The 13,954-nt window shown below is 35.4% G+C and overlaps 1 protein-coding gene across 1 annotated transcript in view; it reads right to left on the bottom strand.

Annotated features, from left to right (window-relative positions):
• The window catches only part of ADGRA3 (adhesion G protein-coupled receptor A3), a 47,102-nt gene that overhangs the window by 27,870 nt on the left and 5,278 nt on the right, over positions 1–13,954 (bottom strand). The window contains exons 2-7 of the mRNA XM_026846947.1: positions 9,405–9,476; positions 8,083–8,154; positions 7,099–7,170; positions 5,395–5,555; positions 3,329–3,542; positions 2,236–2,400 (exon numbers count right to left, since the gene is read on the bottom strand). Of these exons, the coding sequence (XP_026702748.1) occupies positions 2,236–2,400; positions 3,329–3,542; positions 5,395–5,509 (494 nt within the window). The 5' untranslated portion in view covers positions 5,510–5,555; positions 7,099–7,170; positions 8,083–8,154; positions 9,405–9,476. The remainder of the gene's footprint in view (positions 1–2,235; positions 2,401–3,328; positions 3,543–5,394; positions 5,556–7,098; positions 7,171–8,082; positions 8,155–9,404; positions 9,477–13,954) is intronic.

Genomic DNA, 13,954 nt, shown 5'->3' on the forward strand with positions numbered 1-13,954 from the left:
TCTAATATTTTTTTATTACATCTTAGTAATTCTCTAAATTCAGAACAACAATTACAGTTTAAGATTAATTACACCCAGTGAGTATGTTTTCAAAAGGATGATTCTCATATATATGAAAGAATTCTACCAACTATCAGCATAAAATTTTTCTAAACAGCAGTTGAAGGATTTACTGAAGAAGTGTTAGGTTACATTTTACACATGCAAACTGTATTTTCAGTTTAATCATAGACTGTAACATTCAGGGATATTATCTGAGTAAGACTTTTAAGGATATCTAATATAAAAAAAATTAAATTCCATGATGAAGACAGTTTTTGCCTAATCTTTATAAATGCATGCTAAACAAGTATTACTGAGCCAAAGACACTGAAGATAAACACCCTCCTTCACTACACTCTGCTGTCCCATCTCTGAAGGGATAAAAATCTAGATGCCAGTTTTGAAACAGCTTCCAAGCTAAAATGACTAACCAGTTCCAACTAAAGAACTATAAAATCAAATTCACCTAGGATCATTTACAGCCATCTGCTCAGAACCATTTTCTCACTAGTCAAAGCCTTATTTCCATATGGTCTCAAAGGTGAAAAATTACTCTTTATTATTACTCTACCTAAACTACAAATGGAAGTCTGTTATAGTAAAACCAGACATAGTGAACTTTTTGATAAGCTGAACATTTCCTGAAATCTTATTTCTTTCAACTGAATTCCAGAGGGAGTAAATCCTATTACACTGAACAGTCACTGAACAGCACAGGTTAATTTAATGGAAAACACTTTGAAATAAGCCTTTACCATCTGTTTTCACCTCTAATGGCAAATCAAAGAAGAGCGATTCACACTTGTATCATAAAAAAAAAAATGCATAAGTGATTTAAATAGATGTGTTCTTTGATGAATACAGCATGCATCTGTTTGACTTTCTTCACCTTTTATCTTAAGCAGGAAGTTCTCATTTTCTGATATAATGCTCATCCCTGCAGTTGAAACAACCACAGTGTAAAAAGGATATCCACAAAGTTTCTTATAGAAATAATTCCTTACAATGCAAAAGTGACACTCTTCAGCAGTTCCAAATTGCCTCTGTGCAGCAAGTGATCTTAACACTACTTCCCCTTACAGTTCCTCATACTCGGCCACCCTTCTCAAACTGTCCAACTGATGAACATAAACAAGATGAACTCAGACCAAATGGTCTCAGTGAAGACTTTACCTCTTTCTGCTACTACTGGATAAAGCTTTCTGCACTCGAAAGCTTCTCTCCCCCACAAACTATGTCCCAGCAACAGGCTTTAACTTACTTTTTATTTCTTAAAGATTTATGGTCTTAGATGATCTATATGGTCTATAGCTTAGAAAGACAATGACTTTAAAAAACTCTGAAGTACACAGGGAAACAAAGACAAGTTTATACATGTAAAGAGAATATCAACACAGCCAAGCAGCATAAGTAAAAATAAATGAGTGGGTAAAAGCAGTTATTAAAACATTAAGAAATGCTACAAACTGTAGTGAAAACATACACTAATTCTCAGTAGTAACTACTGCAGGGAGGTACAACACAGAGTAGTTATAAAGGGAATTACCTTACATATAGAGAATCTATACAGAAGCTATCTGTTACAGCTGGCACCTCCAGGAGTAACGTGTTGTTACAGTGACCAGCAGCAGAAAGATCAGAAAAGGGAAAACAGGTGAAGAGGTGAGAACAGAAGATAAAATACTCTGCAATACCCAACAAAATGGAACATCAGAGCTACCACTAAAGTCCCAACAATCAGTAAAAGGAAGCATTATTTATATTATTTATGCTAATACTCACAGGGTAAAAAACCCCCACTATATTACATATTTTTTATATAGTGATTTTGTCCTATAGGAGCAGGAGGGTTTTAAAAACACAACAATAACCTGGTGGAAACCCCCCCAGTCAGTATGCAGTCCAACTCTTAACTTACAGATCACCTATTCCAATAATTCATTCTATACATTTCAAATATCATAGCTTACTTTCTACCTCTTCCAATGATGTGAGTTAACGGGCTCTAAGTTTAACATTTCAGGGTATAGTTGTGTCCACTTCTTTCACCACACATTAATTTAGAACAGTATTACACACCAGTTAGAAACAAATATCCACATAGGTGCCCTTAAAGCATAATACCTTATTTAAAACCAAAATTAAATGGACATGACTTTTCTCTGGAAAAAAAAAAAAAAAGACGTTACCAACCTGAAATCCCCTTTATTGTTCACAACCCTCTCTGGAGGGCAGTACTGTGCAGAACTTTCTAACACCACAATGTCTACTGTCCTTGTGTTATTCCCACGTCTGGTTTGTACATGGCAACCCCAGTTTCCTGTGGAGCCAGCCTGAATGTTTGAGATTGTCAGTGCACTGGGAATACAAAACAAATAAAACCCAAGTCTCACAATAACATTTATATAAACTTTTATCAAAAGATGAATCAAGTACAGAAAGACAGTGAAAGAAACAACCACTTATACACAACTGTGAGTGGTCTTACAAAACCAGAGCTATCTGAATCATATGTACTGTACATATGTACAAAAAATATTTACTATTCTTCTAGCTCTCAATTTTTTCAAGGTAGGAAAGAAAAAGAACAGCCATGTGAAAAATTTCATTGACTTCAGAAAGAAGAGATGAGAAATATAAATTACCCAAGTGTTTTATAGTTGTTCCAGAAAGGACAAACTAAAATAACTTCCCCAATGCATAATTTGTGATAAAGTTAGAAGCCCTAATCTACTAATACAATTACAGGATATATAACTACTCTGTAGATGCTGAATGAGTCAAAAATCTGCTGCAGGCAGAATAAATTATATTTATAGATCTCTGCTGGAGAACTTCAGTAGTACCAGATGTGGTGTGGTCATTGGAAGAGGAACGAATCCATGAGTAGGTCACTCAAATGCCTTGTTTTCATAATTTAGATGTTCCGAGAGAACAAATGGATCCTACCACAAACATATTTCACATAGACTGCATTGGGTAATCCTTGGAGATAATTAAAACCCAACTGCAACAGTCCTGTATAACCTGCTCTAGCTAATCCTGTTTTAAGCAGGTGGCTTTTGACTAATCAGATCTCTACAGCTGCCTCTTCAAACTTGACAGTTAGCAACAGTGACCAAACCCAGGTAATTTAAGAGATGTCTGAAGTTACAGACTACTTCCCTACTTGGGATATTTCTGTCTACACATGTTCACTCAGCAAGGATATGAGGGGGTCTTACTGGTTATGGAGAGTCAGAGCAGAAAATGAGTGGGAAATACATTTTTCTCTTTATAGATTCACCTTGCAATCAGTGAGCAGTTATGAATCATGTTTTTTTCAACAAAAATACCCTGGGACTCATCAGTTTCCACTATCTTTCCATCCTGATACCACAAGACTTGCATGTCTTGATCAATATATGAAGCCATACATTGGAAAGGTAGACTATCTCCTTCAAAGACAACCTGACGGTGAGATGGAGTCATATAGAAAGATGGTAATTCAAGCGGCGGTTCTAGAATTCAAGAAATAAAATCAGACTTAATAGCAAGAATGTGTTATATACACAATTTTCAAAAGAGAAAAATACACCAAATGAGTATCAGTTACTGATATAACCTCTTTGTAAACTGCATCTTGCAGGATTTATAGAAAAACTACTTCTGAATCAGATACTGAAAAATACAAATTCTCATATTTTTTCAAAAAGGTATATTCATTTAATGTAACACACTTAAAATCTTCTGCTAGACCACATCCAGAAGAGTGAAAAATATAAACTTGAATGGAAAATACATTTATGCATTTTATTTCTTCACAAAACCAAATTTGTTTCATCATAGCAAGAAGGGTAATCAACAACAGAATCATCATTAGGAAAGTAAGTCAAAATGAAGACCTTGTAAATTCAAAAATTTGAGCTTGGAATAATTTGAGCATCTTAAGTCAGATAGGTGAACCTTGGATAAAAATTAGTAGGTTTTGATTCTTTATGTGAAGCTTAGGTAAAAAAAGTCCCTGAAAAAGATGGATTAACAGGAAAAAGGAGTTGATCTCCAGAGAACGCTACCCATCCTTAGTTTTTACAGACAAACATCCACAATCACCTATTTATTATTTATTTCCAAAAGCAAACAACTAAATATCAGCCTTTGAAAAGAATCACTATTACCACTTGTACTGGGTTTTTGGTAATGGGGGGCCACAGAGGTGTCTTCTGTAAGAAGCTGTTAGAAGCTTTCCCTATGTCTGACAGAGCCAATGCCAGCTGGCTCCAAGATGGACCCACCGCTGGCCAAGGCCAAGCCCATCAACAGAGGTAGCACCTCTGTGATAACGTATTTAAGAAGTTGGGGGGGGGGACGGGGGACGGGGGACACACTTGCAAGGGCAACTTCAGGCAGAGAGGGGTGAGAATATGTAAGAGAAACAACTCTGCAGACACCGAGGTCAGAGAAGAAGGAGGGGAGGAGGTGCTCCAGGCACTGGAGCAGAGGTTCCCCTGCAGCCCGCGGTGCAGCCCATGGTGAGGCAGGTGTGCCCCTGCAGCCCATAGAGGTCCACGATGGAGCAGATCTCCACCTGCAGCCCGGGGAGGACCCTGCACTGGAACAGATATCCATCTGCAGCCTGGGTAGGACCCCATACTGGAGCAGGGTGATGCCCAAAGGAGGCTGTGACCCCATGAAACCCCATGCTGGAGCAGGCTCCTAGCAGGACCTGTGGAGAGGGGAGCCCAAGATGGAGCAGGTAGGACTTGTGACCCTGTGGGAGACCCAGGCTGGAACACTTTGTGAAGGACTGTCTCCTGTGAGAGGGACTCGACACTGGAGCAGGGGAAGAGTGTGAGGAGTCCTCCCCATGAGGAGGAAGGAGCAGCAGAAACAACATGTGACAAACTGACCACAACCCCCATTTCTCATCCCCCCACACTGCTGGGAAAGGGAGGAGGAGGTAGAGAAATATCAGGAGTAAATTTAAGCCTAAGAAGGGAGGGGTGGGGGAAGGTGTTTCTAAGATTTGGCTTTCATTCTCATTATCTTACTCTGATTTGATTGGTAATAAATTAAACTGATTTCCCCAAGTTGAGTCTATTTTGCCTGTGATGGTAACTGGTGAGTGATCTCTCCTTGTCCTTATCTTGATTCATGAGCTTTCTGTTATATTTTCTCTCCCTTGTGCAGGTGAGGAGGGGGAGCAATGGAGTAACTTTGGTGGTCACCTGGCATCCAACCCGAGTCAACCAACCACACCACTGTCATAAGTGATGAATTTCAGGCAAATGAAACAAAAATAACTCTGTTCACTAATATTTACAGAATATGGAATGCATTAGAAAATAAGTATCAGTTGTCAGGAGTGCTTACCACAGGTTAGAAGCTCCTGCTTAACACCAGTCACTGTCTGCGACTGAAGTGACTTAGGGTAGGCACATTTAGTTTCACGTACTGTTATATTTCTTTCTTTTAACCACTGATGCATCCACAGTATGTTGCAATCACAAAGAAGATAATCAGTCTGAAACTCTCTGCAAGACAAAATAGGCCTTCAGTGACAAAATGAAACACTCAGAAGGTCTGAAAGTTTGACATCAACAGCTGTGCAATGCCTCTCATTGTCACAGACACAGAGACAACAGTCAAACCCCAGAATACAGCAGTTGCCTACCACTACCTACTGGAAAATACTCTAATACTCTGCAAACTGTGGTCTGAGAACAAAAGTACACACTCCCCTGAGAAAATGAATCCTCTCCTTAAACAAGGAACATCTAATACCTGTGCAGGAAAAAATTTCTAGTAATTTCTTTGATGGATGGAGTTAACATTATTTAAGTGAGCAATAATAAGGAATTGCTTGAATATGCATCAACATAATTTAAGAACATACTTCACTGCTTCATTTTAGCAATCAAATGCTTTAACAGTAAAATCAACAGAAATCTAAAACCAGCCTCTCACCTACTTCTCTTTTCAGAACCATTCCACAAAATTTTAATGATAGCTTTATTCTGCTTTATATGAAAACCATATAAGGCTTTTCATTGATTCATAAAGTCTTCTCTGTATAATTTAATACTTTCTACTAAAAGGACATACCAAATCCCCCCATAGGTGTCTGTTGAAGTCAGCTAAATTAAAAGAGAAAAAATTTTATCTGTTTAGAAACAGTTAAAAATGTATCAAAACATATCACTGTATCTACATCAGTTTTTACCTCTAGTAAAATTGTATTTTTTCTTTTATCAAATGTCTAGATGATAACATGACATCACAGGGAGAACACTTCAAACACTGAAACAACATTCCTGTGAAACTCCATTTGGTCTTTGTTCACAGGAATTCCTCCAGATGTGCATTTTTATTAGCAACAGTTATATTCAGGTTCTCTCATCAGAACGGTGATATTCTTGGACAGCAACCTTTATGTACATAATTAAATTACCAGGAAAACCAACTTATGAACAATTAAAAGAAGCTGGAGGGAAAGAAACATTTGCCTTTACAAACAAGAAATTAACTTTGTGTCAAGGCCAGAGCTTTTAAAGTCCAAGTACAGTGAGCCAACTGTCACAACTACCAAGTTGCAAGCTAATCATAATGACTGCAATCTAATCATCAGCACTGATATTTTTTTTCATTTACTTTCTTCCTTACACAAGATTGCAAATCTCATTAGAGAAAAATTACATGAGATTGAGATGTATCCGCTGTTATGTGAAACAAAACTATACTGTTCTTCAAGGACTCAGACCTTCCTTAAAAGTACTTTTTCCCCGTTGTTAAAAAAGGTGTAAAACACTATTCAATATGAAGTTATAAATGATACATAACAGCAGTTTCAGAAGTCCAGATGACAGTATAGCTTTGTTCTGTTAGAACTAATAAATGCCAAGTATGTTTTGAAGTCATACAAACACAAATATCTGTACATATATATTTTTATATGCTTATTTAAACAGTTGAGATTTAAAAGTAAAAATTTAAAATTATAGTACAAGTGTATATAAAAGGTTTATTGATAAAAACAAATGATCATTCAAATTAAGATTAGATGCAGTAAGTACTTACAGAGACTTTAGTGAACCAAGATGATCAAATGTTCCCTGTGTAAGTGTAGAAAACAGATTTCCAGAAAGATTCCTAAGAAATGAAAGTATCATGATTTCAACTCATGCAACTGACATTTGAAATAAAATTATCCCCCTTCAAGATAAAGTTATTTAAAAACCTACAAGATACTATTATGACATTCTGTCATAGTTCACAAGAATTTAAGAATAGCAATCAGGCCTGATAGCCTAGCAAAAAACCCCAAATAAACTGTTCTCCAATACTACTTTTTTAGCTGAAGAATTTTAAAATTGGGAACAAGGACTGAAAGCAAATACTTTATTTTTATTTAAAGCAACAATTAGCTTGTGTTGCGCATTAAAATTAATTTTGTCGTTCGCGGTGAATTGATGTGTTGCTGCTGACATGCTGTAAGAAGCATGTTTGATCTAGCAGAATAATTTTTAAAAATATTATACATCTCACTTTCTCTATATCAGTGAAAGTACTGCATAAGAGGCTAACAACTAGGGCAAAGAAACATTCCATAATCTTCTATGTTATTTTCTTAAAGTAAATGAAGAACCACAAAATGTGAAAGAAAGCCAGCAGAACACAACTACAATGATCCCATGGTAGAAGGTATGGATATTAAAAGATCCTAGAACCCTGAAATATTTTTCTAGTGAAAGTATTTTGTAGTCTGCTACTACTCCCACCCCCCCCACACACCACACTTTCTAAGAAACTTGAAAATAGTTGCAAAGCAGTCAGAGCAGTATGGGTTTTGGTTGCCCCTGACCGCCGGTTTTGGGTTTTTTCTGTGGTTTTTTGTTTTCTTAAGTTTGCTACTGAGTAACAAACCACAATCATAGCCACACAGCATGTGTTTAAGGCAGACACTTAAAACAAACAATTCCCATTGAAACAAAGACTCTTAACTTACATAAGATTAAAACTTAAGATACACAAGTGAAATTATAACCAACAAATTATACTTACAGTCTAATAAGATTTACAAGTCCTCTAAATATATCTGCATTCAGGCAGCCTATTCTGTTATTAGTTAAGTCTCTATAAGTTGAAGAAATCAAAAATCAGAATAAACTGTTTAATTTCCAAGTGACATACAGTCTGCAAACACTATTTCAACTACAATTTATAAGTAACAGATTGCACTATATATACATTTAGTCTTTGTCAGCAAAACCCAAAAGGTACTGCTGTATGGATGTAAAGTCCTTATTCCATTTCTAACGTAATAATGATTTGCCCATATACAGTTAAATGAGCCTAGCCTTACTGGTAAATCCCCTTTCAACAGGCTTGGCTTACATCACTACAAAGTAAATTTTTATATTTGTACAGAATATTCATCACATGTACTACATTATTTTTAGATGTGCCAGAGACCTATACTAGCGCATTTATTGTACATAAATAGGACCACTTCCGTATTTATAATTAAATACATAAATAGCATATATTTTACAATGTAGGTCTTAAATCAAATTGCCAAAAATTCTTAAAGGAATAAAAATTAAGCTTGCAAGTAGTAATGTTCCATAATTGGTCCTTCAGCAGAATTTCCTTTTAAGTGAGCCAGATCATCTGATCTGTGACAAAGGAACATACATACTACAAAAATTTAAGGAAAGCTGTATGTTGACTAAAGGGGTGGTGGTGGGGGTAGAGGCAGGCACCAGGGAAATCACTAAGACTTAAAAGCTGTCCCAAATATTCCAAAATCCGAGGAGTGTTTTTAAGAAAAGATCTTGGTTTAAGTTTCATCTGGGACAGGATTTTTACAGCCATGGTATAAATACCAAAAATATGTGTTAATGGGAATGCTCGCACAACCTTCAATAAAGTAGCATTAACAGTCCTGTAACTTCAGTGTAGTAGTAATAGCAAGGGACTCTGTGTTCCACTATAACCTTTGGGGAAAAAAAATATCATGGGGAGTTTAACATTTAACAAAGCAAGACGATGGCATCAAAGCTCTGAATGAACATACACTCAGCAATGTTTCAAGTCACCAAAATACAAAAAGGAAGGAATAATACAAATGACTGTCAGTAAGAATAAATGAGACTGCCAAGACACAAGCAGGGGATGTTCTTCAGCCATAAGACCGAAAGCAGACTTGTTTTATATATACACATATATATATGCGCGTGTGTGCATAGATTTAGACAGCATATACATATTCAACTTTATATAATAGCTTTGCTGTCTAATTTCCAGAACCTAAGACTTATTCTACTCTCAGGGGTTTTTTTTGTTTGTTTTGTTTAAACCGACTAGCTAGATATACTACTTACAGTCTTTTCAGAGATGAAAGCCCCAGAAAAGCTCCTGGATCTATCGTACTAATAAGGTTGTTCTTAAGGTCCCTGTGGAGAAAAATTAAGACATTACATTTACCACAAACTACCCCTTGAAAAAGATATACACACATGAAGATACACTTGTCTCAGCTTGTTTGAAAATTGCCAAAAAAATCCATACAACACATTTCTAATTTATTCTCACAGTATCTTTCAAAATTTGAAAAATTTGCATTTTAGATAGAAAGAGGAACATAAACAGCATGTGTGTTCGTTTAAACATTCAATCAGTTCCTACCACATGAAAGAGTAGAGAGTTAAAGATACTTTGCCAGAGTCCATATAGATTACAGCTGCTCGGGGTGTGATATTTGCTCATTACACAGTACAATACTGTTTAGCAGTGCTGTCTTCTTCAGCCTACCCAATTTTAAATATTTCAGTAGTGCTCAACATCTACCAAAAGAAGGAAAACAAGATCCTAAAAATACACCAAAGAATCAACATTGAAAGTTTCCACCAGCATTACTGGCACAAAAGTGAAGACCTGGCTGAGAATCCCAAATAAAGCTGGTGAAAAAACTCAAGAGCACATTTTAAAACCCTAAATTTCCAGAATAGAAGATTGTAAGGAGAAATTTAAAGTAACTATGCCATTAAACTGCTTTATTAATTGTACATGTGATATAGGAGTTTTAACTAACTCAAGATATTCTGCAGATATAGCTTAATTGGAAAGGTCACAGAAAGCACCTGCCAGCATCTACAAAGTTTTGAACAAGCTTTATCACTGCATGAATGCTAAAATTACTTCTAACTCCTTATTCATCCAAGATTTTTACTATGCTACTATCTGAAACTTTGCAAGTACTTAATATACTAAAGAAAAATTTCTCATTCCTTGGTAATATGTGAACATTCTGCATTTGAAAAAAAATCAGTAATTTCAATTAAAAGCAATGTTTTAGTAAGCAAGGTAGAAAACAAACATCTCCTAAATCAACCACTATGTTAATAATTTTGCCCGAAAGAGAACAGTAAGAGAGGTTTACATCTAACATCACACCAATATGCATGAGCAAAAATATAAATTCATCCCAAGTTTTCACAACAGCATTTCCTGCAGTGGATTAACAAACTACAGTACAACAGACAGTGTCATGGCACGTGGATCACACTTCAGTACTGTAACTAATATAAGCATTTTAAATAATGGAAACATTTTAAACTTACTTTGCTGTACAATAATATTAATTTTCAAGAAAACTATGACATATACATTCCTCAACTTTATTTTCTTGCCCTGTATGGTAGCAGGGACTACCAACTACTTCCAAAGCATTATCAGGAGCCTGAAGAACTGTAATGTTTTTAATTCTCCTTTAGTGGGTTTATAAACCCAATACCAAGACTGTGACAAATCTGTGAATACTAAGTGTTATTCATCACTTATTTACCATCAGTTTTTGGGACAGGGAAGAAAACTTATACTTACTGTTGGTATTTTAAATTTCAGTTTAAAAATCATTTAACTCCCACTTAAACTTAAAATCTCAGTGTGGAAAACACTCAGAGAAAACACACTTGACAACATACCTTGGAAATCCACAAGTCTAGATTATCAGTTATCTGATTACTTAAACTCAAAGCATATTCCCACATACACCTCTTCCTTAAATCCCTTGCTTCAGTGAAATAAAGCAATATATTTTTGAAATTAAAAGCAAGAGTTTTACTACTTTCACAACCTGTTTATACATATATTTTGTTACAGTAGTTTATAAAACTGACTAGTCTATTCTTTATGTAATGTTTTTGCTTTCTTCCCCCCTCCCTTTAGTAGGTCTTAATACGAGTTTCAGAAGGATGACCACACTAGAATTATTATTTAAAAAAAGAAATTCCAACAATTTTCATGCTTTCAAAAACCTCATTCAATGTATACTTTATAATTTTGTAAATAGGATAGCAAATCATTAATGAACCACCATACTAAAGTAATTTTTTAGAAATACCCTGAACATCCAAATGTAGTTTCAGCCTGAAACTACAACAGCTGGTGAGTCTCTGGAGTTCTTCCCCTCCTCACAGTGGCAGTCATCAGTAAGCACTAGTTATATATTTGTCTATCAAAAAGTATTAGCAGATGAAAACTGTGAAATAAGAGATAGTTAAGGATCTAAAAATTAACACCATGCTGACGTGTCTGACAGCTCTTCAGAAACTGTAAAAGATGTGATACACAGACTGGTGCAACTGCCAAGACTCCAGGATCTAGGATGGTTTCTAATTGAAGAAATTACAGTTGTGGTTAAACCAATAAACTGATAGGATTCTCACAGAAAAGGAAGGTGGGGGAGACAATCTCATTAAAAAGCTGTGTTTGGTTTTGAAGGTTTTGCTGGTTTTAACACTTATAAATACTTTTATACAAACTACTGATTTTTAGCAACAGGAAATTTACTCATCTCAGCTGCTGATTTTAATACTTTTTCGTTGTCAAAGCTGAAGCTACAGGATATAGTTATAGATATTTATTTGCCCAAGTAACAGAAAATCTGCCCAAAAAATCCATTGGAAGAGAGTTTCAGTTATGGTAATATTACTACTTCTCCAAGCTCTAGCTTACTGGTACATCTTTTATCTTACAGTAACTACATCTTTCATCTAGCAATTAAAAATACTACTACAAAAAACACAAGACAGACAGTACAGCAATTTTACACTGAGAACCTATAAAAAAATTTTAATTTTCTCTTCAATCTCTTCAAACAACACTGCAGATGAGGATGCCTCTGTATTTACCATGGAAGGTGACTAAACAGATTAGGATCATAGAAAAACTTAGGTTTTAAGGTATGTGTTGAGGTCACATAGTCCAACTTTTGTCTCAAAGCACAACTAAATCAGATCAACTGGCCTGCTTTTATGTCCAGTGAAGTCCTGAAAACCTCAACAAATGCAGATTTCACCATCTCATCACCCGACTCTAAGTAATTAACCATTCTCATGATGAATTTTCTTATGTCCAATTGGAACAGCCCTTTCTCAAATCTGTGATTCAATAAGCAAATAGTAACTTAACAACAAGCAAAACTATTTTAAAAGCCTGACAACTGTACCTAATGTTACCTTAAGAAAAATATCTTAAGAATACTTAAATGTAACTATGGTTTGCCATGTAAAAAACAAATCCTTTCACTTCATTAGAATTTATAATGAAATGTTTCAGTGGCCAGTTGTCTATGACTTAAAAGTGCACATATAGTACTTAAAAAATACTTATGTATGAATATATATTGCTTCTAATTTACAGCTTTCTGTCTCAGCACAATGAATATTGTCTTAATTATTACTAAAGCATCCTGCAGGCACAAACAAACAATGCATATATATATATATATATATACACACACACACACACACACACACACACTGACATGTATATATTATTTAGCTCTCTCAGCCATCGCTGGATAAACTATCTTTTCTTCCTGAACAGAACCTGAAAATCAAACACAAAACACATTAGCTACCATATTACTATGGTAATAGTAAGACTCTTACTATATGAAATGCCTTTCCAAAAAAGAAATGGGGGAAGAGAACAAAGAAATTATAAAAACAGGCTTAACATTACATAAAGTCAGTCTATTCCTCCTACTATGGAGCGTAGGTTATATGCAAGCATATCTAATAAATGCTTATGACCGATTAAACAATTTTTATGTTTTCTCATTGTTCACTGTGCACGATTTAAATTCTACCCTATACATACATACATAGGATTTCTCCCTAAAATAAAGGGGGCTATATTTATTTTGAGTTTTCACCATCACCAACAAGTATTTAGGGTACTACCAAAACTGCTGATAACTGAAATCCCAGTACTTTATTGTATGTTGGTCTCAGATGTAGAATTTTGCTTCCAGGTTAACATATTCAAATTGTGTGTGAGGATCCAAGTGCTGCTGGAGCTGTTGCACCAGGGTCAAGTAACTCTCTAGGAAAAGAAAAACTGGCTCAAATCTATCACCGACTTCGATGATATTAGAGTAATATTAGAGTAATACAAGAAGAGAAAGCAACTGGAGTCTAGGTTTGTAAGGAACCACGAAAGAGGAGACAACAGACAGTTCTGAGACTTGAACTTTTTCCAAGTGGAAATTAAAAGCTGGTTCTAAAAATCACCTCTTGACTTTTTCTGAGAAGTATTTATATAAGCTTTTGACATCCTCTTGCATCTAAAGAAACTGACAGCAACTTAGATCACTTAGTTTTGTTGTTTTGCTTACCCCATCATCACCTATGGCACACATTGATGAAATACAATAGTAAAAATTTCCTGAAGGTGTAATACAAAATTAAAAAAACAAAAAAAAATGCTTGAGACTACCACAATTCACAAATTAAATAAAAGCTAGAACCTAGACTAGAAAACCTTTGTTTTCTTCAAATAATTTCTGTACTTCCAACAGTTTATAATACTCTAAGCATTCAATTTCACAGCACAGATTTTTCAGCAAAGCACATTCCCCCCCCCC

Source organism: Athene cunicularia (assembly GCF_003259725.1).
Source record: "Athene cunicularia isolate RWA chromosome 4 unlocalized genomic scaffold, athCun1 chr4_part1, whole genome shotgun sequence".
NCBI lineage: Eukaryota > Metazoa > Chordata > Aves > Strigiformes > Strigidae > Athene > Athene cunicularia.